The following is a 24,591-nucleotide window of genomic DNA, read 5'->3' on the forward strand; positions in this document are numbered from 1 at the left end:
TGAAACATGCACTTTCCCTGTAAAACACATCATTCATTGTTTACAGATCTGACCATCTGCCTCTCTGCTTTGCTGGAAGGTGTCAGAGACACTGTGTAGATGGATGCCATCAGCAGTGCTTATTTTCAGCCTCAGCAGAGTTCACAGATTGCTAATAAACTTTTTCACAAGTCCAGCCAGCCCTCCATTCTCACTGTCAACTTTTATGGCTCTCCTCACAAGACCCTTTCTTGCATGCCCCTACCCTGCCTCCTACTTAACTCTGCTGCTCGCCCGGACCCTGTGGTGTGGCATTCTCTGCTTCCCACCTACTCCAGCCACCACTGGACTTCTCTCTAGTCCTCAAACAGGCTACTCTTAAAAGAGGTGCACCTAGGGGCACCCAGGTGGCTCAGATGGTTAAGGATCCGACTTTGGCTCAGGTCACAATCTCACAGTTTGTGGGTTTGAGCCCCGCATCAGGTTCTGCATTTGCAGCTCTGAGCCTGGAGATTCTGTCTTCTCTGTCTCTAACCCTCCCCTGCTTGTGTTCGTTCTCTCTCTCTCTCAAAATAAATAAATAAACATTAAAAAAAAGAGGTGCACCTAAGTATATATAATTTTAGATAAGTGTATTAAACAGTGAAAATATTTCATTGCCAGAAATCACATCCTTGCTATCAACTTAAAAAGCAAGTTTCCTTGAAATAAATTGAGTGGGGTTAGAATAAACGCAGAAAGCAATACGGCGTGCAGCTCCTTCCCAGCCAGGATCCACAGTCCTGTATTGTTTAACCACTGCAGCTACTCCATACCCTGAGAGGAATCTGGGCGGGGCGGCTCAGTGACGTCAGGTGTGCTGCTGCTCCGAATGATGTGCTGCTCCGCCCCCAGGCAGCCAGATTCCATGGTAGGTGCATTTTCTGATTGCTGACATTCTTCCACTTCTGTGGGCATTAACACAAAACATGCAGAGATGTATTCAAAGATTTTTAAAAATAATTTCACCACTTGAACCAACTGATTCTGAAAATGTAGTCTGGGATACTTCCCCCCCCCCCCCCCCCCCCGTCCAAAATTATACAATAAGATAATCTGCATTTACATACTAAAGTTTTCTTTCTACACTTGTTAACAAGTAATATTCCACTCTAAAAATACGTTTTAAGTTCTGCAAAGCATTTTATTTTCAAAATGGAGGAAAAAAAAAGAGAAAAAGCTGCAGAAATGGTTGAGAACTGTGAAAGTCACTTGGAATTTCAGAGCCGGGCATGCCAAGGAATGAGGGAACCAGGAAATACACAGAATAGGTAATTTACATTTGAGGAGAGTAGAAAGTCACACACACACACACACACACACACATGCACACACATGCACACACACACACTCTCTTATAGGAAGATAAAAGGAAATGGGAATTTCAACTCTATCATTCCTTTCAACAGATAAATGCACAACTGTCCAAAATAAAATACTACAATTATTTAATAGCTTTTACCACCAAATGCAATGCTGAATTAATCACTAAAGTACAAAAATGATCCACTGGCATTTTTGGAGAATTAATACATAATTGTTATAAAATAGAAAACCATAGGTGAGTACTGGCCACTGGATAATCTCAGCTAGCATTATTACAAACTATATTCTCCCAGAGAATGAGTTCTCTATTCTCTATGTGGCTCCAGAGAGGTCCCTCTAAAACCAAGATCTGACTGCACCACTTCTCTCTTGCCGAGGCCCCCCATCATTGTACAGCCAAGCCTGGGATCCTCACAGTGGACATAGGGCTCCCCCTGACCTCTCCCCACAGATTTGATCCCCCACAGGAGCTCTGACTCACTTTAGTCTCCAGCAATCCTAGCCCACCTGCACCTACTGCTCTCTCCTTTCTGCAGCTCACTCTTCCACACTACCCTCAGACCTGTTCCTGCCTCCTCTCCTCCCTCCCTTGCTACCTGGACACCCCTCCTACAGGACTTGTCATGTGGTCCCTCAGCAGACTCCACACTCACTCCAACAGTCATAAAACTTTACATCTACATAGCTGTAACATATTTTCTAAAAATTCTAATTTAGCTAAAGTTTCCTTCCTTCTAAGATAAAAATTCAGCCTGTATTATCTTACCCGGCAGTGTCAACCACTTCCTCACCTGAAATGAAGCTCACTGCCCTTGTGCCACCCTCAGTATAACCCTTTACTCCGAAGATAAGCCAAAGTGCTGGCTCTCCCTAGTCAAGTTGTATGTATGTATTACTCTACATGTAACACACAGGACTTCAAGAGAAGGGTGCTGCTTTATTTTTACTATCCAAACAAAAATTCTATTTTAAAGTACACTGATACACGTAATGAGACTTTAAAACTATGAAGTTTATGTGACCCTTCATTTATAATTCAGAATACTGGGCCATAGTCTAAATTTAGGCACTGACGGGAAGCTGAACTTAGGGCATAAGCAAAAGACAGTCAAGGTAGCAAGACAAGAGCACACAGACCCATTAAAGCCGCATCTCTTCCAGGTTGTCTTTGCCCTTCTCTTCTCTTGAATAGCCAAGAACTGTTCATTTTCCCACAGAGACAAACAAGACATGTGTACATATTTGTGATCTCCCCACACATCTGCAAGCTTAGACTAGGCCCTTTTCACAGGTCTGCTTCTAGGCTCCTCAGCATTAGGCAACAGAAGCCAGATGATACCATGAGACCAGACCCTCCCTGCTGCCTTCGTTCATTGTTTATTCTAATTATGCAAGATAGTGAAACCTTCTGGGAAGTGTTTATATTCGTTAATGAACCTACTTGTTAATCTAGTATCAGTAGAGGGAGCCCAAGAGCTTCCTAATTCTCTAAAAATGATTGGCAAGTGCCAGTTTTTATGGACAGTGGGAAGAGTGGCTTTTATTCACTTAAACTTGATGCCAAAAACTGGTAGATGTTGGTTTCTGGGCTAGGAGCAGAAACAAATAAGAGCCAGGCCAACACTGGCAGCATCTTTTTAAAGATAAAGAACATCGCCATCTGGTGGGATACCGTACAGTCACAGCACCATGGTTTCCAAATTCGAGTGTCCCCACTGGTCCTCAACACAACAGACGGACGAAGAGCCTGCCATCACCAGCTGGTGTGCCTTCCCAACAGGCTGGCCTAATGCAGCTTTAAGGCTTTGTTTTTGTAAAACTGTTGGTAGGGACTTCTCTGATGGAGAAGGTCCAAGCCCACAGCAATCACCAGAAATGGTGAGGATGGGAGCATCCATGATGAGGGTGGAAAGAAAGGGGAGAATCATAATGTCAAGCATACTGTGAGGACTGCTATGCTACTGGTTCCCTGAGCTACTCCTACAGTTAGTTGACTGTTAAGTGATCTAGTGTGGAAAAAGAATTTAAAATTCTTATCTCACAATTAAAATCCAATTTTCTGATTTGTAAATGTACAGTTCTTGGCCTTTCTCACACTTTATACTAAGTATATAGTCAATATATGCCTTGCATAAATGAACAAATGAATACCAAAAATATTTTCTTGATACTTTTTCTTTTCCTAAACAGCTCTTGAGCTCCCTCTGCTGGCTTTTTATTTGTTAAGAAAGGGACAAATGTCAAAACTGCTCCCCTTCCACAGTGTTGCTGTTTCATAACAAATTAAGACCATTTAATACGGATATGCAAATATCAAGATACAGGATTATGTGATACTCAAAGCATGAACAATCTAAGTTATATAAAAATTACATTATAAATTCTGGTTAGGTCTAACACATTCTCTGTTTTGAGTACCACACAATTTGTTCAAATCACTTCAAAGAGCTAAATTCTATCTCAGATTCACCAAATCATTCATTGTCTCACAAGCATTGCCACCCTAATAACTCAAATTTTAAAAGTTCTAACCTTCTAGCTTCTTGATAGTGTCAACTACACAGTACCATTACAAAATCACTGCTTTCTAAGGCTCCACTCAAAACACCAGGAAAATGATCAAATTAGAATTACTTCATTTTTCCCACTGAGAGAAAAATCCACATGATTAAATTAAATTAAGAGTGCAAAGTCTTTAGAAACTTCTATTTATTCCAGACGTCTGACCACTTTTCAAAGCAATTTCACTCAGTCTTTAATCTAAGGCTTTCTTAATCAATCTTATTAAATGAAGTGAGACTCATTCTTCAATTACCAAAATTCTGGGTTCCATTTATCCCTCATACAAGGTTGCAAAGGCAAAATGAATAGTTTAATTTCTTTTTAAAAGCATTGTTCATAAGACCAACTTGAGCCTATTAAAAAGCACAAGAGATAGAATTCAACTCAACATCTTGAGGTTTCTTAGGAGGTCCAAAGGTGAACCAGCCCAGACCCTGACAACAAGCACTTCCTGACAACTGGATACTACCTGCAAGCCTGACAACCAGAGGCAGAAGCAGCCAAACAAGGCTTTCAGTTTGGTACCATTAAGTCTCTTTTAGAATGAGAGAAGATCACTGAACCTCTAATTGCTACAACTACAATGGCCCTAAAGGAAAAATAAAATCTATCATCAGCATGGCCTATAAGCACTACAGACTGATAAATGTCCCAACATAAAAGCAGTTAAAATTGCAAAACAGCTGGAAAGCATTGTTCTCACAAAGGAGAGGAAGGAAAATCACCAAACTGCCAGTTCTACTTCCCACGTGTGTGTTTATGTAGCTATTCATATAAATGGGATACAGGTGGTTATTACTTTCCCCAAAATCTGCTGCCACCAAATAGAGTCCCAAAGGGACCAGAATAAATCTAATAGTGGCTGAAGGTAAGTAATCCTCTATTGTTTAGATTATTAAAGCAATTTTTACATATAGACAAGAAACACAAATAAGAAGTGTTAACAAATGAAAACAAAATTAGCAATCATTTTTATAGTAAAGACCTTGTGGCCAGAAAGTCAACATTAAAAGTGTCTGCATACTACGTATAGGTGGATATACATCTACCTATATCTAAACTTAGCCATAGGTAAGCAATATATGCCAACACACTAGGATTTAAATCGGGGCAGAAATTTAATACTCTCATGTGCCAACCGGTGAGAATGCACAATCTAAAGTAGGATTGATATGCACTGTTCCTGGCCTAGTCTCTCGATAGGACAGTTCCAAAGGGAAATGGCATCATTTCCTTAGTGAACTAAGGAGTTCACTACTGTAGCTCTCAGATAAAACACAAGGAACAGCAGACTGTTCTCAGTGTCACTACACGGCTAAGTCCCTTTACCCTTCATGCTATAAAACCAGGAATAAAGATGGCAAAGGCAGGAAAATACTGACTTGGCATGGCCTGCTTTGCTTCACCCCAAATCAGGGTCTTTCAACCTCAACACTACTGATATTTTGGGTCCGACGATTCTTCATGGTAGGGGCTGTCCTGTGTAGCCACTGTCAGGTGTTCAGCAGCATCCCACTAGGGGCCGGTGTTTAGGCACCGCCCCAGCTGTAACAACCAAATGTTCCCTGGGGGGCCAAATCATCCCCAGTTGAGAACCACTGTTCTAAATCATATTTAACTTCTGTTGGAACTGTGTGTGTGTGTGTGTGTGTGTGTGTGTGTGTGTGTGTGTGTGTATGAATCAAGAATCTGAAGAAACTAAAATATAATAGTGAATGAGAAAAAGGTTTCCAAACTGAGATTGTGAACAAAAATAGATTTCTTAAGAGAAAATATTCCGGACAAACTAGTAGAAACCTTGATCAAAGGAAACAATATGGGGAAAAAAATGCACTGTGAAGAACAAAAACTTTTCACCATGAAAAGAATGCCTTTTGGGTGTATATTAGCTATATACCAGCCAAAAAGAAAACAAAACTATTTTAGATACTTTATTAATCATCTCTAGGCAGTAGTACTTTTTTGACAACCAGATTATCAAGTAGTTGACGCTCATCAGTAACTTAATTGACTGGGGATCATGTTACCATTCGTATTGCTTTTCACCTTTGGTATCTACTAGAGAAAAGTATTTTCTGAGAAGTGTAATCCGTAGTCTCAATGAAACAAACTTCTTCCTTCATATTCTGTGAATTAAATAATATGACATCTTACATGCTCATCAGGGGAAGTAACATTTAATTATGCTTTACTACACTACATCATCATACAATATGGCATGATTTAGTGCTACAGAAAGCCACACTCAGGCTATCTCCGATAGTAAATAAATACTGATTTACAATGCCATCTTTCTGAAAATAAGAACATGAAAACATATCCCTCTTAGCATGAAAAGTCAGTTCATTTTAGAATCTCTGAACAGTAACTGGACATAGGCCTAATTATTCACTGCAGAGCACAGTAGACCCTTTTTTTGAGGGGTCTATGGCAAAAATCACCATTTTTGATGCCATAACGTTTTAGTAATCCAGAAAATACACTGTGTACAAGCTACAAGTGGGCGAACTCAATTTTAATTGGCTGGAGCACAAGAACAATGTTTCCTTGTTTTGAAAATTAGCACTTTTTAGCATCTTTTTTTTTCTACTCAAATCAATAATCAGTGTGACTGATAAACATAAACATTATTACTTTACACATGATTACAATTTATTAATCCCAAGGAGGTATTGCCTACATGATTTTTCCCGTTTATCGATTTTGGGGAGGCACAACAAGCAAAACTTTTGTGCTGCAGGCATTGTACAGAAGGCGCCCATCATTGGTAGAAACTATGGGTCAAAAAGTCCTAGAGCAAAGACCAGTGGTGCTGCAGAAATTTTCCTTGACTAATGGCTACTAAACATTTAACGGCATAAAAACAATTATTAATATTCACCGAAAATAAATGCAAAGTGCAATGGCCAGGCACGCATGCGCAGTGTGGGGGGTATTAACAAAGGAAGCAAGGCCTACAGGCAAGCAGGAGAAGCCCAGGGACACTGATGGACACATGAGACAGCGTTACAGTACCTGACAGCCTGTGAGAGCAAGAGGAGTAAGAGAGACCAGGTAAGAGAGCGCTCACGGTGTGAAGGAGGAGCGGGACGCTTTTAGTGGCAGGCAAAGCCTCAGAGAGGTGGACACAGTTGCTGATAGACTGGCTTCGCTTAGCTTCCAGGAGAGATAAAGTAACAATTATGTCAGAAGCACATTAGGATCTTTCACTTCTTTTCTTTTCTTTTCTTTTTTAACTTATTGCTATTTTTCTGGGCTTTCTTTCAAATTTAAAAAAAAAGGTCTTTTAAACTTTAAAGGAGGTCAGTACAAAGTAGAGTATTTAACTGTAGTCTCTAAATACAGCCAACCTTCAGTCATTCTGATGACATGGGAGAATGGACACTCACACTGTATCACTTTGTATCACACTCACATTTGGGTTGTTTATTTGGGCAGACACTATAATCCATTTCCCCTTCCTAAAGGACACATACATGAAAAGACAACAGGCAGGGAGGGGAAAATCTAGCCTAAGATTAAAACTGTTCTATAAATAATAAATAATTTAAAAATTGGTTTACTGAGAGCTGACTGTATTCAAAAGCAAATCATTCAGTAAATTAAATATCCTAAAGCACAGAAACACATGAAAGTCAAGTTGAACATTAAAAAATTTGATATTTGAGGGTAAAAAGGCAAAAATCTCCATGAAACCCATCCTTGTATATCACATTTCATGCTTGTTAAATCCATAATTTCTTAGGATGAACTTTATGATGTTCTCAAGTTTTCTACAGACCACTATTTAAATGACCATTTGAGAAAACAGATAAACACAGGAAGAGAATATGCCTCATATATACGAAACCACCATCAGTGGGATCAGTCTTATCCTTAAAACTAAAATATACAGGTTGACTTGTTTTATTATTTTTACATCACTTTATTTCACATTCACGGAATACAAGTACAAACGGTAATGACACATTTGCAGAGGGTGAAACAAAGTTTTTACTTCCTTGCCCCTCCCCCCTCAAACCCCCCCCCCCTCCTCTGGCTGTCAGTATTCCCAGGTCTGATTCCCACAGGGAATCCACAGGGACTACCTGCAATGGGATTACAGCACACTCTTCACAAATGGGTAAGATGATACTTCAAATGACTTCCATGCGAATGTCAAACTGACTTACTTCAAATTTCCTAAAAGATGTGTTCATCTCTCAATGTCAGAGGGCGTCTGAAAGAGCTTTCCTTTTATGAATCAAATGTGTATTTTTCCAAAACTGATCACTAGATATTTAGAAATAATAAAACTTATAATTATTATAATTATAATAATTACTTTGTGTGGAAACTGACTTGCTTTAATCACTCATTTTAGACATCTAAAATTTTAGCATCATTCACACTCAGGAGCAAAGTTTTCCTTTATAATTCTTTAAGACTCTCCTTGCCAGTTCCTTTTAAGTTGCAAACTAGTTCCTTCTCTGTTAAATTGTTCTTTCTCTACTCTGCAATTGCTTATTTTATTATTTCTGTCTTGCCACCATCACTGACATTTTCTCAACCATTTTCTTAATCTAGATTAAGTGTAGTCACTGGGGCAAGTTATAATAATCTTTTCCTTTAATGTTTATTTATTTATTCTGAAAGAGAGAGAGTGGGGGCAAGGGGCAGAGAGAGGGAGAGAGAGGATCCCAAGCAGACTCCACGCTGTCAGCGCAAAAGCCTAACACAGGGCTCCCTACCAAGAACTGCGAGACCATGACATGAGCCAAAGTCAAGAGCTGGACACTTAACTGACTGAGCCACCCAGGCGCCCCTATAATATAATAATCTTAAATTATTCTCGTACTGGGATTAGAAAAAATAAATCACTTTCAGATGGGTCTTCCATGATAAACACCTTACTGCTAAAGGTGACAAAAACTGCCTGAGCTGCTATTCTCATTAAAAGGTGGCCTCAGGGTGCCTGGGTGGCTCAGTCGGTTGAGCGGCCAACTTTGGCTCAGGTCACGATCTCGCGGTCCGTGAGTTCGAGCCCCACGTCAGGCTCTGTGCTGATGGCTTGGAGCCTGGAGCCTATTTTGGATTCTGTGTCTCCCTCTCTCTGACCCTCCCCCGTTCATGCTCTGTCTCTATCTGTCTCAAAAATAAATAAACATTAAAAGGTGGCCTCCACACTATCAACACCTACCATGAAAGTATTCTGGGCCTTTTAAAAGATGGAAAGGCAAGTTATTACACAATGTAAAAATAACAGAACTGAGTAAAACCACTAATAGTCTATATAGATTAGTTTTATAAAACAGTATGATACAATAAAATCTTCAGAGACCGTTGTTTTCACAGGCAACAAAAAAGATAAAAATGTGAAGTAAAACAGGAAATACATATGTATTGCAAGATACATGAAGATAATAGATTGATCCAACTCAATAGCTCTTGTCCCATTATCTTTTTAAAAGTTATGGTTCCAAGTGTTATTAATTTTTAATCCTCTAAAGGCCAGGTTTATGACTTTTAAGCGACATAGTCTAAACAGACTTTTGTAAGAGTTCTTACTGATGCAATACCATATGTTTCCAGATGCCTAAGAACACTGATAAAACAGAAGCTCACTAGCATAAATGCACCGAGGATTATTGAGAACAATAATGGTGCCACCTCCATAGTGTTGGTCTAAAACACCTGCTGAGAAACTAAAATGCAATTTCTTCTATGGCTGTGCTTTGGCCAAGTAGGGGAATAAGGAGCATGCAATATACAATAGTTTGCTGCTCATTAAAGTGTGAAAGTAAAGTTTTACACAGTGTTTTGAATGACTAATTTTATTATCATTACAGTTCAAGGGCTGTGAAGGGTAGCACAGAGTCTGGGCAGTTCAGGAATGATGACACTTTGTTGCAAACTTCTGCTCTGATTCAATGAGGAAAAAAAGGAGTTTCTAGGAGTTGGGATGAGAATGAAAGTCAGTGTGTAAGCCTTCCCCAAAGTTGCCTGTTACCAGGAACAGAGTCTCTCCTCAAGGAAGGGGATGAAGGAGAGAGCAGGAGAAGTGGAACAGGAGGTGAATGTAGTAAGGTGATAATTACCAACAAATGCTGTAGCAAAAAGCATTAGACAGGGCTAAGGCACAATGTATTTTCGTAAAAGCTCCAACAGGATTCTAAGCCATCTCTATGAAGTCTTTACTAAGTACTGTAAAATATGTTGACTGTAAATGACTCTGATTTATGACTAGAGGATATTGTGACTTTCTGCAGTCAGCATGCTGAATATCGATTAGAACAGTGTGGTAGTACTGATGTGAAAAGTGACAGGAAACTCAGATAAATTTGTTTTAAACCTAAGTTACAGCCTCAGAGTCACTGGAGGGAAGGGGTTTTATTTGTTCTTATTAAATTCTGGATACAAGCTTACTTTTTAAAGATTTCTCTTTTGGTTTTAAAAGTGTAGGAAATAAGTCCAAAAAACTGGGGGTTCTTGGTCAAGTTCTTATTAATTCTAACAGGCTAGGAGGACAACATCCACAGGCATATAAAGCTCAATTTCCCAAAGAACCCCAAAACGTAAATGTCTCCCTCCAGTCCTGAAAACTAAGTGCATTATTCTCTCTTCCTGTGTGGGAACAGTTGCCACACTAAGATTACCAATGTTCAACAACAATAATGCAACTAAGTGTGTGATTACTAAGAATCTATTTTCTCTAAGGTTCAAACAAAAACATCTATTTTCTCTCTTTTGCACAAATATCTCACTCAATATTAACATCTCAAGTTCTTTTTCACAATGGACTCAGAAATAAGTATCAAAAATGGATTTGAAAAGTATCAGAACAGATAATTAAAAGATACAGAGACATCCCATTTAACTCTGAGCGGAATTTTAAAACCTTTAAAACATTTTATTCCTATAAATCCATTTTAGATAGCAACTAGACCTTATAGAAAAAATTTAAATAAATGTTTACCGGTTGCTTTTTGGCGAACAATATTTCTTGCCTTCTCAACTCCTGGTGCCCCAGATGTGGTGGCACTCCTAGATCGCATTGGTTCAGTCACATCTGGGTGGCTCCGCCAGCTGAGAGAAAAGGATCTCCCCACAGTGGTTCCTTTCTGAGAATCTAGAACACAACCTGATAGAGGATAAGACGAGAAAAATAATCTAAAGGCTGAAGTCATTATCATTCATTGCACAGCCTGTGTTTGCTCAGCAAATTTCATAAGTACAACTATATTTATTACAGACTCTCTTGTTGCATAATTAGGTACCATTTCCTTATACTTCAGTACGAAGGTTTGAACATAACAGTAATCTAGAAATTCCTGTTGCCAAAGTATTTTTCAAGCATCTCCAACAGCCTCATAACAATAATATCACCACAGTACTCATTCCAATGTAAAAAAATGTGAATAAAACTTTCTCAGTAAAAGAACAATGTCAAATGAAGTTATACCACTGCTGTCCGGTCACTCCAAAAACTACTTTTATAAACCACAAAATTAGAGATCCTGGCTTTAGAATAATGCTCCCTCCTGGAGATGCTAACCTCTCCACAAATTACCAAGAGAAATTTGTGTCTGTAAACTCTAATCAGAGTCAAGTGAAAATCTATGAATAATACAAAATCCCATTTTAGCAAACCTCCAAAACAATAAAATACTGCAGTTTGTAACCCAACTTCTCTGCTTTCCTCTCATATTGCTCTGGCCAAATATTTCAAATGAGTAGTCAAGGTACCAAAAGAAATACAGGGCAAAGAGAATGAGACAGAGATTTCTGCACAGGTATGATGTGGCTGGTGGCTGCCACAAACTGTGGTTTGTTTTCACCCCCAGGTTCCTGAGAGTGTATTTTGTTTCCACAAGTCCAGTGCTTAGAAGGCAAGTATTTCCATAGTGAATACTTAAAGCCATTTTTAGAATAAAGCAATATAAGAGAGAAATCAGAAGTATTTGCCATGGGCACTGATTAAATGATTAAATTTGTTCTGTATCATTCCATCAGGAGTGTTTTTTGAAGTGTTTACCTTCCTATAAATAAACACAGCCACTCACAGACTGCAGTGAAGATGTAAGAATCAGTCACGTTAACTGTATGTCTGTATGGTGAAGTAATCACTTAATTGGCTCACAGCTCCCCACATTCACATCCTTTGCTGTCCTCTCCCACACCGACCCTGGGCTTCATCACATGACTTACTTTGGTAGCAAAACTGAGCAAGCAGAGATCTGAAATGCACTTGAAAATCTGGGCTTGCCCCATTGCTGCTCCTGGAACCTTAAGTCTTTGAACAAAAAGCCTGAGCTGGCCTGCTGGGCGATGAAAGGTATACGGCCAAGTCCCTCCCACAGCCCCAGCTGACAGCTGGCCAATCCCTAGAGCTGCCTACATGATTATTTCACAGCCTAGCTGACTACAAACACAGGAGTGAATCCAGCAGAACTGCCCAACTGAGTCGAACCCAAACTAACAACTCATAAAATCAGTATCTAAACAACTGACTGTTATTTTAAGCTGCTATGTTTTGGGGTGATCTGTCACCCAGCAAAAGCTGATACAATCTATAATAAGGCTATTGTTGAAGCTGTGGTCTACTACAGCAAGCAACGTACACTTCATGAATCTTTGGAGCAGAAATTCGTCTCAGGTCTTAGGACCAGGAAAAGCTATGTATCACCTAAGCTGTGGACTGTTTTCACCTTTTGTAATCTGTGATCCTCTGCTGTAACCCTGTGAAGATCAGAGTCAAATCCAAGCCTGCCACCCCTCCCCAACAAGCAGAGGAGGCTCTCTGGCATGCATTCTGGCATTTATAACTGCTCCTATAATCCCACCCCTTTTAATTTTGCCCCCGTGACCTTATGTATTTTATCTCTCATATTATAGGTGCTTCTATGAACTGCCTCAAAATCTTTAAATAATAAATTGGAGTACAAGTGAATTAACCCAAGGACTGTGTCACAGCCTTAAAACAGTAATGACAACAAATTGTTGTCCCCAGTAGAAAACACCGCTGATGTTTTCAACCTTGATCTGACTCTAGGTCTCAAAACAATTTTTACCCAGAAACACAACAAAGCCAAAAGGCCTCCTAGCTGAATCACTCAGAAGTTTTCCACTTTCTGCCTTTCCTACGCAGGCAGTGGAATAAGTCCTTTTAGTGTGGTGCCTTGAGACGGACTTGCCTAGCTTTGATTTCCGGCTTTCTCACGTATTAGCTACATGACCTTGAATGAGTCCATCACCATGGACTCTCTGTACTTCGGTTTCTCTGTCTGTGACATGGGGATGATAGTATCCACCTCAGAGGTTACCATGAGGGTGAAGACAGATAATGTGTACAAGCACTAGCCATTATTATATTATTGTTGCTACCACTGCTACTCCCTTTCAGCATCCTTAAGAGGTCAGCATGCTATGAAACACAATCCAACACCATCAGTGAAAAGATACTGCCCACATGGCTGGTTCAGTTTATTGTAAAATTCCATGTGTTAATTGCCTCCATGTACAAATACACACTCCTCCCCAGTCTCCGACATCGGGTGTTACCCTGTAAGAGTAGAAGTACCTTTGCCTCGCTGCTTCTTTTCCTTTTGTTCACTTAATTTGTCCAGAGGTAGGTTTGTCATCTCAACTCCATAAACAGTTCTCGCGAGCACTGCTGTCAACGAGTCCATGATGTTGGCCCACTCAGTTATGAGCTCCTCCCATTCCGTGAGGGAGGACAGCACGCCAAGAAAGTCATCCCAGAGCTCTCGAGAAATGTATACACAGAGGTTTGCTCGGATCCACGCCACCATGAGCGTCTGAAACCAACCAGCCAATTAGAGACTTTAATCGTCCTCATTTGGAAGAAGAATTTTTAACAAAATATTTTAAGTTACTATTACTAAAATGAGCTTTACAACAATAAAAAGCACTTGATCCTGTTTTTCTTTTAGTTTCTCAGAATTCATTTGATCAACTGAAACCAGGATCTGAGCTCGTGAGAAATTAGTTACCATTAAGAACAAAGCTCCTGACTGAAAATCCCTCTAGTGCCTGCGGCTGGTCCTGGCCATAATCGGGAAGAAGACAACGCTCTCAGTACTACAACTATTCTGCTTCTTGGACAGCTCTCTCTCACTCTCTACAGTGGCTACTTCTAGCATCCTCTTCACAAAGCATCCTCTATGTAAACTTCCAGCTCCACCAACTCCTCCCTGCTTTCTAGCAGATGAACTCACTGCAGATTTAAGAGAAAATAAAACCCATTAAACAAGCCCCACGAGCCCCATGTGTTTGCCCAGCTTCTCCTCCACCTCCAGGCTTTAAGTGAAGAGAGTCTCCTGCTCCTCTCTGCTTGTTCCCACCTCTGCTCTGAACCGCCTCCTTGCTCTTTGTGTTTCCATGAACGCTGCCTCTCCTTTTTCTCCAATTTATCCTACTAACCCAGCTTCTCCCCATCAGCATTCAAACATTCTCCAAGTCTACCTCATCTTAAAAACGAAAAATAAACAAAAAGGTTCCCTTGACCCCAGATTCCTCCCTCTAGCTAGAACATTTAAAGCCAAACTTCTTCGAAGAATGTCCCATACTCACTGCATGTATACCTCCTCATCTCCCTATTCCACCAACTGCTCTGGCTTTCTCCCTTCCTATGCCACCCCATCTCTGCTGGGGTTCTGGTCCCCATTCTTGTGGCTCTCTAGTTACCACCTGTAAAATTCCTCTGAGTCTCCATGGTTAGCCCAGACCTCTTTGGTTTCCTGACCTTGTCGATCTGGGTACTAGACAGCTCTACCTGCAGTCACCTGCAGGCATGATAGTAAAAAGAATTCAGCACTTCCACTGAGATTCTTCCAGTTCCTTGACCTGGTCTCTCCTGCTCCTGGCCTTTGCATGTAGCTTTCCTTCCTCTCTTCCTTTCTTTTTTGGCTTTTTATCTCCCACTCATTCTTCAAGTCACAATGTGGACATTACTTCCTCCAAGGTGTCCCTGACTGCCACCCCACCCAGCCTCTAGTAAGTGGCATCCATTCCCACCATTGTCTGCATTCCCCTATTAGAGCACTTTCCTTGAGCATCTACTCACTTCTCCATGTCCCTCCTCTAGCCTATGTCTGCAGCACTACAAGTGGTCACATGGGCAACCCCACCAGACAAGTGTGCACATATTCTGGATATCTCCTCACCTTGAAATTGCCTAGTTCCCTCTCTCTGCCCAGATATTCCACACCCTTTAAAATTCACATCAAAATACATCTCCCTTGAAAGAAGTGCCAAGTCCATGTCAGGTGAGCCCCAAAGGCTTTCTTAATCTTACTACAGGGCATCTTTATACCCAAAGTTTGTGTGACTTCCCCAATCCATTGTCAGACCTTAATGTTCTTGTTAAGGTGCCAACCTGCAAATATTTCTGCCCACCCCGGATGCAGACAGACCCCCGCAGTTGATGGGGGTTGTCCTATGCATGGGATAGGGATAAGCTGGCTTTTTAATTAAACAGAAATTTTTCTTTAAAATACACATAGGAGGGGATATGTAAATGGCTCAGTCGGTTAAGTCAGTCCAACTTTGGCTCAGGTTGTGATCTCGTGGTCCGTGGGTTCGAGCCCCGTACCAGGCTCTGTGCTGACAGCTCAAAGACTGGAGCCTGCTTCCGATGCTTGTGTCTCCCTCTCTCTCTGCCCCTCCCCTGTTTGTGCTCTGACACTCTGTCTCTGTCTCTCTCTCAAAAATAAACATTAAGAAAAAAATTAAAAAAAAAATACACATAGGAAAACTCTGAGAACTAGAAAATAGTCTGTAATTATGCAGGCCTGTTTTGACCACTTGAAAAATCATACTTAAAGTGACTCCTTATGCAATGTACCTTTTCTCTGTGTTTCAATTCATGTTTACCATACTTTTTAAAGGGGCAAAAATGTGAAAGTTGAGCTAAAATCATTAAATATATTGAAAACAAGGTTTTAAATTTTCATACTTACAATCTGATTCTAAGATGGATGAATTTTTTAAAATTAAGAACAGTGCAAAAGAAAAAATAAATAATTTTATCTTTCATTATTACTTATATTTTATTAAGTATTATTTATTATGATTATAATGCCATCTTCTGTTTATTCAATTTTACACTCCTTTTTTCAAAATGAGTTTGAGGGCATTACCATAAAGCGCATATACGCAATAAAATTAATAAATAGTAGCTCAAAAAGATAATCTTAGCAAAGTAAGGGGAAAAAGGAGAAACTGGCAATGTTACCAGCACTCAGTCTCACGTCTGGTTACAGCACTAGCTTCAGATTAAAAGCAGAGTTTTTGTGTGGTAAAAGACGCCCTGTATTGGGAATCTTGCACTGGCTTCACTTTATTGACTAATTATAAAACAAGCACAGAACAGTGACTTCCCACAGATTATAAAATTCATCTTAGCAAATCTCACAAACATGTATACACAGACCTGGTGAATCATCCCCATCGTAAGTCTCTGCTGACAACACTTGAACCCAGAGCAAAACAGTAACATACAGTGTGTGGGTAAGGGGTGGCACCTGTGTGCACGAAGGCAGGGTGCCCTTTGAATAAGTTACCCTTTTCGAAGAGGAGGAGAGCCCCAGACTCTGGGTTCTGTCACTAACTTGATTTGTGACCTGGGCTATTTACTTGGCTTTTCTGGAGTCATTTTCTTTCTCATAAAAAGCAAAGCCGAATAAGAGCATCTCCAAAGTTCTTCCAGTGCTGAAATTCATGTTTTATCAAACTATGTAAAAAAATACATGTGTTCATAAGCCACTCCTTTCCTTACATACATTTCCTGGCCAGCCACTTGTTACATTTCTCTACTCACCACACTTGGGGGACTATGTAATTTTAAATACTATACTACTTCTAGTAGAAGGAGCATGGTCCAAGTTTCCTGATATACTTTGAGAACTTCAAGCATAAGGTCCTGTTTAGCACTGATAACAGGTTAAAACATCGTTTCTGACAAACACCATTATTTGGTAAATATCTAAATAAAACTTAACTCATTTGAAGGAACTATGCCAACCCAAGTTATCTACTGATAGAGAAAAAACTATATGTTAGAGGAAAAATTTGAAAAAGATAAAAGGATAATGGCAACTCAAAATTTCCTGTCCCCTTTAATACTTTCCTTATTCAAATTTTTAAAATCAAGCATCTGGCAATTGTAGACGTCTACATAAGCGAACAAATAATAATTTGATGGCACATTTAATTTTAGAATGGAATTAAGATGATGCCCACTTCATTGCCTGGTAGAGCTGTCCAGACCTTTCACATTTTTCTCCTCCCTTAGATCCCACAAAGGGCTTGGGAGGTCAACAGATGATCATAAATCCCAGATGAACCTGCTCTGATTCTTAGGACAACCCTGTCCTTTCCTGACTGTGACAGATTAGGGAAGAGACTCAGAAAGGCGAAGTGATTTGCTTAAGGCCACACAGCCAGGAAGTACCAGAGCTCGGTACTCCGTGTCTACCTCCAAAAAGCTCTTCTTCTCTCCACTATTTTATGGCTGCTTCTTAATTTAAACATTCTTCCTGATCCATGGCCAAAATAATAATGATGTCATCAAAATCAACAATCATGGACTTAAAACTAATTTTCAAGATCTGAAAAGATCCTCCATTAATAAGGGGGATTTTTCTCCCAAATCAAAACTAATCAAACAAACAAAAAGTACAACTCCACGATAGATTCTTGCTTAATTCAGTGACAAGCTCTTGCTCCAATTCCAACACAACCAATAGATGCAGGGCCAGGCAACTGGTGAGGAATGAGGCTCAAGCACTCACTACCCTAAGCCTGGCTTCAGCCCACATCACTTGGCAGCTACAGTCCTATCAGGGCTGCGAGACCGAGAAGAAGGTGCCGACAGTGAAACTCTCCATGAGAGTTACAGCAAAGTGAGCAGAGTGTTTGTACATCCAGACGGGCAGCAAAGCAAATGGTCTGCACCACGTCTGAGGCAAGGTTGAATACACACAAAAGGATGGGTAGACCACTTCATATATCTAATAACTAAGCAAGGCAATCAGAATAAGAATGATTATCCTATTCCGAAGGCAAGTGAGGACATGCCAATTATTTCTGCAGCCTCTCATGTATTTCTTATCAAGCCAAGATCATTCAGTCCTATTAAACTACCAAAAATTAATATGAACAGTTGGGTTCTCCTGCGTTACAATAGGAATACATAACTTTATTTAAAGAACTAGTTTCTCTTTGTGCCACCTTCACCGCCATATCCTACCTTTTTCTAGATATGCTCTTTGTATACATCTCCAAATCCACCTTCGAGTCAACGGAGGAGGGAGGTTGACTTCTCCTCCCTGCATCTATCACTTCCAGCTCATGATCCACAATGCTATCTCCTACCAAATTATTCAAAGCAGGCCCATCTATTGTATGAATGCCTTTATTTATATAGAACATCACAGTTTTCCAGTCTTTTCACACTGTTCTCTTTCAGAAATGCTTCATAAATTCTGAGCATCCCATAAATACTAGTGCTTTCTAAAGCAATGTTGCAATAGTCTACCACCCTCAGGACCTTTAAAACTTCCATTTCCTATGCAATTAGTTCATCATCTGCCTCTTTTCTTCCCGAGGGTGATGTCAGACTACTCGCATTCTTGACCCTTCTCACCCTGTGAGATGTAAGAAACACCCATCTCCTTGGCTCTCTGCTCCCACCTAAGGCCCTGTTCACCTCATTCAGAACTTCATTTCTGTAGTTCTCCTCTCTCTCCCTCCAAGGATGTCCTCACTGGACCATGTCCACTGGCAAACAAACAGACTTCAAAATCACACACCTTAAACCTTGTCCTCCATGTATGCTGCTCACTCTGCTGGCTCTCCTTTTCCTCCTCCCTTCCACCTCTGCAAAGTCCTGACTATACTTGCTACCTCTATTGCCCAGGTCCCATTTTCTCCTCCATCCACTCTAAGTGGGCCTCATTCCCCTAGAACATTTACAACCACCAACATCTTGTCAAAACCAATGGTGAACTGGTCGTTCTCCTCTTACTCAATACTTATCTCCAGGCATCCAGACACATACTCTGCTAGTTTCCCTCCCAGCTCCATGGCCACCCTTTCTCAGCATCTTCGGCTGCCTCCTCTCCTCCACCAATCATGGAGATGGATGGCTCTTTCCTCTCTAGGACACCTATTCTCTCCATGGTGACCCTACCCAGTCCTGTGACTTTAAACACATAGCCCAACATACCAACAGCTCTCACAGTTTTATGTCTAGCCTGAACCACTCCCTGGCCTTATCCCCATTCCCATGCTTCCATTTACCCTTTACTTCCTCAAATCTACCTGGCCCTCGACCAAGGACATCAGCTCTTGTTATCTTCCTAATTTCTACCAACCTCAACAAATCAAAAGAAGTAGATGGCAGACAGGTGGGAAGGCCTAAAAGAAACCTAGTTCTAATTGTAAAAAATAGATTACAACCTTCAAGACAAAGCTAAGAAGGAAAATTTCTAGAAGTTTAGTTTAATGTTACTCTTAAAATTTTCAATGATTAAAATTATTTTGCTGTAAAATATGATTCATTTCTTACATTTGCAGTGTTTTAATAAAGAAGACTTACCCTAAACAGTAACCCTGCCAAGCTCTGGGCAAACAAGTCCTTTATTTGTTTATCCTTTGGCTTCTGCATGACAGCTTCTGTTATCCTGAGTAGTATTTGCAACATCTGTTCCCTGGGCCACCCAAAATAAAAGCTCATATTATTAATCATGTCTCCAAAGCACTTTCATTTATAGGTACAAGAAATTCTCTTAAGAATTCAGCAACATCGGTAATCAGAGTAGAAGTATTAACAATCTGAATGCCAACTATATAACAAATACCATATTTTATCAAAATAAACCACCTTATGTTACAACAGTTCTAAAAATCCTGTGCCCACATTGATTGGCAGGATAAAACAGGTATCATCCTAGCCTGATTTTATCCCCTTCAGACAGGGAGGCAAGACTGTCTTCTCTCCAACTACACCAGTCTGTTAAAGGTGTTCAGTGAATAGCTATGCCCATGTGAACTTACGCAGCACCCTTAAGTTTTCCCATCCATTCTTTTACTTAACCTGTGAGGTCTCCATATCTATCTTTGTGGTAGGAAATAAAATGGACATTCTGGTCCTCATTCTGGGGAGATACGCAGTCAATATCATACTATGACTAAACTCCAGAGGAACTCACAGGTAGGGGGGTTTGGAAAGGTCACTGTTTTTCACTATGAGGCATGGAGCTTTGTGCCTGGAAGATGCTAAGTCTGCAACACAGGGCATGAAGACACCAAATAACACCGCTAATTAGGGTAACAGCAATAAGTTCTTCAGAATAGCCAAAAGGTATTTTTCTTTCTCACAGCTAAGTTACACTCTTCATATTAGAGTGTTTGCTCACTTTTTCTTTTCTTCAATTCTCTACAAACCAAGAACACTGTATCTTTTGTATATAAGGGAGGTCCTTTTGTTCTGAGGGGAATCACCCCTTTTAACTTCTCCTTCGAGGTCTTAGACATTAACTGCCTGTTCACCTTTATAACTTTCTCCTTGGTCTACATGCTCTTTAGTGATAAAATCAGGAACTGGACAAAGTAATCTAGTCTAGGTCAAATGAACGGATCTCCAAATCATAGTTACTTTATACTTTTCGCATACCCCACATATTGAGACAGTATTTTCCCTTAACATGACGTTGAATCTCATTAAGCTTCTCATGGTACAATGACCTCTAAGGGTTTCTGGACTTATTTGTAGCTGACCATTTGGTTTTCGTCCCAGGGTTATCCATTGGTATACATTCATAACTCTGCTCTAGTATTTGCCTCTGCTGCATGCTGTCTACGGGTTCTAGATGGAATAAGAAGAGCTGGCAAGCCATGGGAGATCTTGGGCATATGTGTGTGGAGTAGACAGCTTAGAGGAGAATGAGGGAAGAAATGGTGCAGAGCTGGGGGCAGCATGTCCCTCACCATATTCAGGGTACCCAGGCCACTGTCACAGGCCCTGGTGTCACCACTGCCTGCTCACATTTATGCGATGCTTAAGACAACAAAAAACAATCCTTTCCACACGAATGGTTACATATCCATCCTATGAACGTGAAGAGAACAAGAGACATAATTTTCAAATAAAACCTCAGTCATGGGAACTGCTATCAAAAAAATGCAAATCTGACCAAAGCAATGACTGACAAAGACACAGGGTTAATTTAATTTCTGAACCCATGAAAACCTGGCAAGCCATGAAATTCCCACACAGAGTCTTCTGGAAGAAAATGAGGGTGAAAAAATTGTCTCCAGTTTGGAAAAAACATTTCCTAACAGTTTTGACAGTTTTCAGTTTGGTTTTTTTTTTTCTTTTTTCTTTTTTTTTTTTTTTTGTATTTTGTGAAACACTGACTTTTGGTCTCTCCTCCTCAAAGGAGAACTCCACAAGTGTAAAACTTCCCTGGAAGCATGTGAAATCATGCGTGTGCGCTGTCCCTGCCCTGAAGAATAAATAGGGTTTCCTGTGCTCTTTAGGACTTACTTCGTCCCCATCTTCTCACACATGTGGTACTGTTACCCATTCACACAATGCTGCTCACTGTCACTTCCACTTCTTGGCACTTCCCTGGCTACAACCCTAGTCTAAGCTGCCAGCAGCTATGGCCACAAATTTTGTGCCCCACCGCATTCTCTCCTCCAGAGGAAGTCAGAGAAATCTTCTGGAAACATAAACTGGATTGTGTCGTACCCTTATATACATGGAGGGGTAGCCAGGGTTCCTCCTGTGGTCTACCAGGACCCACAACCTGGCTCTGGCTGGCCCCCATCACACCCCCTCCCACTCTCCCTCTCCTTTCTCTGTTCCACCACACTGGCCTACAAGACACCACACTTTCAACCTGCTGTTCCTTCCTTAGGGAGCCCTTCCCTCAGAACTCCCAGTGGCTCATCCCTCCCTTCCCTCAGGGCACTGCTCATTTAGGACTTCCCAGGCACCTGGTAAAAAACACTCCCCCACCCTCCACTCCGTCCCCTTGGCCAGCTTCACTGTTCTTAGTGCTTAATACCACTGAAATTGCTTCTTTGTTCATTATGTCTCTCAGTCTGAGGACAGAAACCTCACAAGGGCAGGAACACTGTCTGTTCAGTTCGCCCTACGTCCTTACAGCAGAACCTTAGTAGTTATTTACTGGATGAAAGAAGGGAGGAAGGGAATTCAGGCATTGTCTGGCACTAAAATACATAAGGAAATATGCTAGGGAAACAGGTCACACTTCTTTTTATGTTCTACTGATTATTTTTTGGTATTTTCATCTATTTCTATAAATTGGGGTTTTTTTTTTAACACTTTAACCTGAAAATTTCTGAATTATTAAAGATCAGAGAAAAATTGCTTAACTTTATCTCAGAATTTCCACCAAAAAAAAAATTATCAAGACAATCAAAATACTACTGGTACTAAGATATACTGAACTCATCGTTTTCAAAGAAAAAAAAAGCCATCAAAAATACTATTGCTGTAACTGTGCTATCGAGGAGCAGATGGTTCTGTTGACAGCATACCAGCATTTCTCATTACTCTCAATGTTACTGACACAGCATTTAACTTTGTTTAAGTCATACTGTTCATCACAGTAGTATTTCCAGCTCTAACAACTGCTTCTTGAGGACACTGGAATTTATGCCTTGAAATAATCATTTTGATTCCCATGGTCTCTGTATTAGTGAACCTTCTGCATGATGGGATTTCTCTAGGCCCACCCTTCCCTCACTGAGAAAGAAAAGGACTGGACTCTGCAGCCCTAGAGACCCCTGTCAGCTCAGTCCTGTCTCATTTCTATGCTTTCCACCAACTGCACACAGACCTTTCCAAAGTACCCCTGGCACTGACTCAAGGCCACCCAGAAAAAGCATCAGACAGGCTTGTCACAGGGCCCACTGAGGATTTCCATGAGGGAAGTGGGCACCAGTGCTGGTCTGCAGTGGCCTCTGTGGACTGAGCGCAGAAGCCAAAAGTCACTGACAGTGACACTGACCACAGCCAGGCTGCTCCTGGGCAGGGCTGGAGGGGAGGAACACCAAAGGACAGATCGGAGAGACATTTTACAACCAGAACTAAGAGACACGAAGAAAGGGGACTCTGAAACCCCCTCCTAAGCTGGGGTGATACATTCACTGTGGGACAAGGGCCTGGGAAAAACCTAAGGCACTGTTTTTAAAACAGGCAATGCTTTTAGGGACATTATAAACACACAGACACCAAACAAAAACAAAGGATGAAAATGAAAACACTTCACATGAGCACATTTTCATGACGCCACTGTATTTCTGACTGCATTATTTATTTACTCATTCTGACAAGCTGTCATTTAAAATAATTGTTTTTCCAAAGTGAGTTTAAAACTTCAAATTTGAAGCAATAAAAATAAGTTAACAACATTTCAGAGCAATTAACAACCTTTCCTAGGCTTACAAAAAATGTTTTTATAAAACACCAGTTATATTGTTTCTCCACAAAACAGTCTAATGACAGTTTAAAATGGAAAAATCTACTATTAAGTAATATGACTACTTTTAATTCAGGAATATTTTTAAAACCAATAATAGAAATAAATAAACTATCAAAGTACTGGATACTTACCTTCTTCATAATTCACAGAAACTGTAACCAAAGAATATCATCTTATTGTCAACTTTGTAAAGCCATTTAATAAATGGAGGTCTTAACATTTTAATTATTATTTTGAAAAACAAAAACATCTGTTTTACAATATTAATTTGAAATAAACTTACCATGTCTTTTTATTCATTGTAAGCTCCATTATCATACGCCTAAAAATAATCAAAACAGCTTTACAGGCATCAACTTGTTCTTTCAAGAGCATGGGAACCTCAGCACATGGTTCCAGCAAAAAGACATTTGCAGCATTTGTCAAAAATACCTTGAAATCAACAAATTTTACATTAGAAAGTGTAATTAAACATATGAATCTGAACAAATTTTTCTTAAAGATAATGATATTAATTTTCCTCTACCAGTGAGTCACCTTTGAGTTATTTCAATTAAGGCAAGTGGTACCAACACATACTCAAGATTTTTTAAAAATGCTTCTCTTAGAATCACTTAAACAACTGAGACCCCTGAAAGACCTTTCCTTAGAAAAAAATTATTAATGCATATTAACATTGCAACTTTAGAAAACGTATGAATCGGAAAAGGTTTTGAAGGCTTCTTTTTGACATTCCTTCATGGGAAAAGGGGGAAAAGACAAGGTAGGCTTACTGCCTCTGGGTGAGACATTTGGAGGCGGGGGAGGGGGAGAGGAAGACGAGCAGTGGTTGGTCAGTGGCTGGAGAAAAACATCTGATTGTTGTTGGACCTCCCAGAACATGAACTCTGCTGGCAGTAAGCATGGCCAGCAGCATCCAACAGAGGTGCAGACTTCCAGGGGCTCTAGGGAGCCAGGAAATGGCCAAAGCCACGTGATCGACACTGCATAGCTTTTCGGTGCATATGTTTTTAATATGAGAACTTACTAGGTAGTAAGATATAAAACCTAAGTGAATTCTCACAATAAAAACAGGTCTTAAAAAATTTAATCAGCCAACCAGTCTATACTCTGCCTCAGACCTTTAGGATTCAAGTTCACTGTCCCCTTCTGTCAGTGGTATTTC

The 24,591-nt window shown here is 40.3% G+C and overlaps 1 protein-coding gene across 8 annotated transcripts in view; it reads right to left on the minus strand.

Moving 5' to 3' along the window:
* The window catches only part of RALGAPA2 (Ral GTPase activating protein catalytic subunit alpha 2), a 324,892-nt gene that overhangs the window by 194,891 nt on the left and 105,410 nt on the right, over nt 1-24,591 (minus strand). For 5 of the 8 annotated variants that reach the window (XM_045445464.1, XM_045445462.1, XM_045445463.1 and 2 more), the window contains exons 13-18: nt 23,710-23,858; nt 19,508-19,619; nt 13,466-13,703; nt 10,862-11,026; nt 6,922-7,062; nt 795-926 (exon numbers count right to left, since the gene is read on the minus strand). In XM_045445464.1, coding sequence (XP_045301420.1) covers nt 795-926; nt 6,922-7,062; nt 10,862-11,026; nt 13,466-13,703; nt 19,508-19,619; nt 23,710-23,858 — 937 coding nt within the window. The remainder of the gene's footprint in view (nt 1-794; nt 927-6,921; nt 7,063-10,861; nt 11,027-13,465; nt 13,704-19,507; nt 19,620-23,709; nt 23,859-24,591) is intronic. The other 3 variants (XM_045445466.1, XM_045445467.1, XM_045445465.1) reach the window with 1 other exon arrangement.

This window comes from Leopardus geoffroyi, chromosome A3 (genome assembly GCF_018350155.1).
Source record: "Leopardus geoffroyi isolate Oge1 chromosome A3, O.geoffroyi_Oge1_pat1.0, whole genome shotgun sequence".
NCBI lineage: Eukaryota > Metazoa > Chordata > Mammalia > Carnivora > Felidae > Leopardus > Leopardus geoffroyi.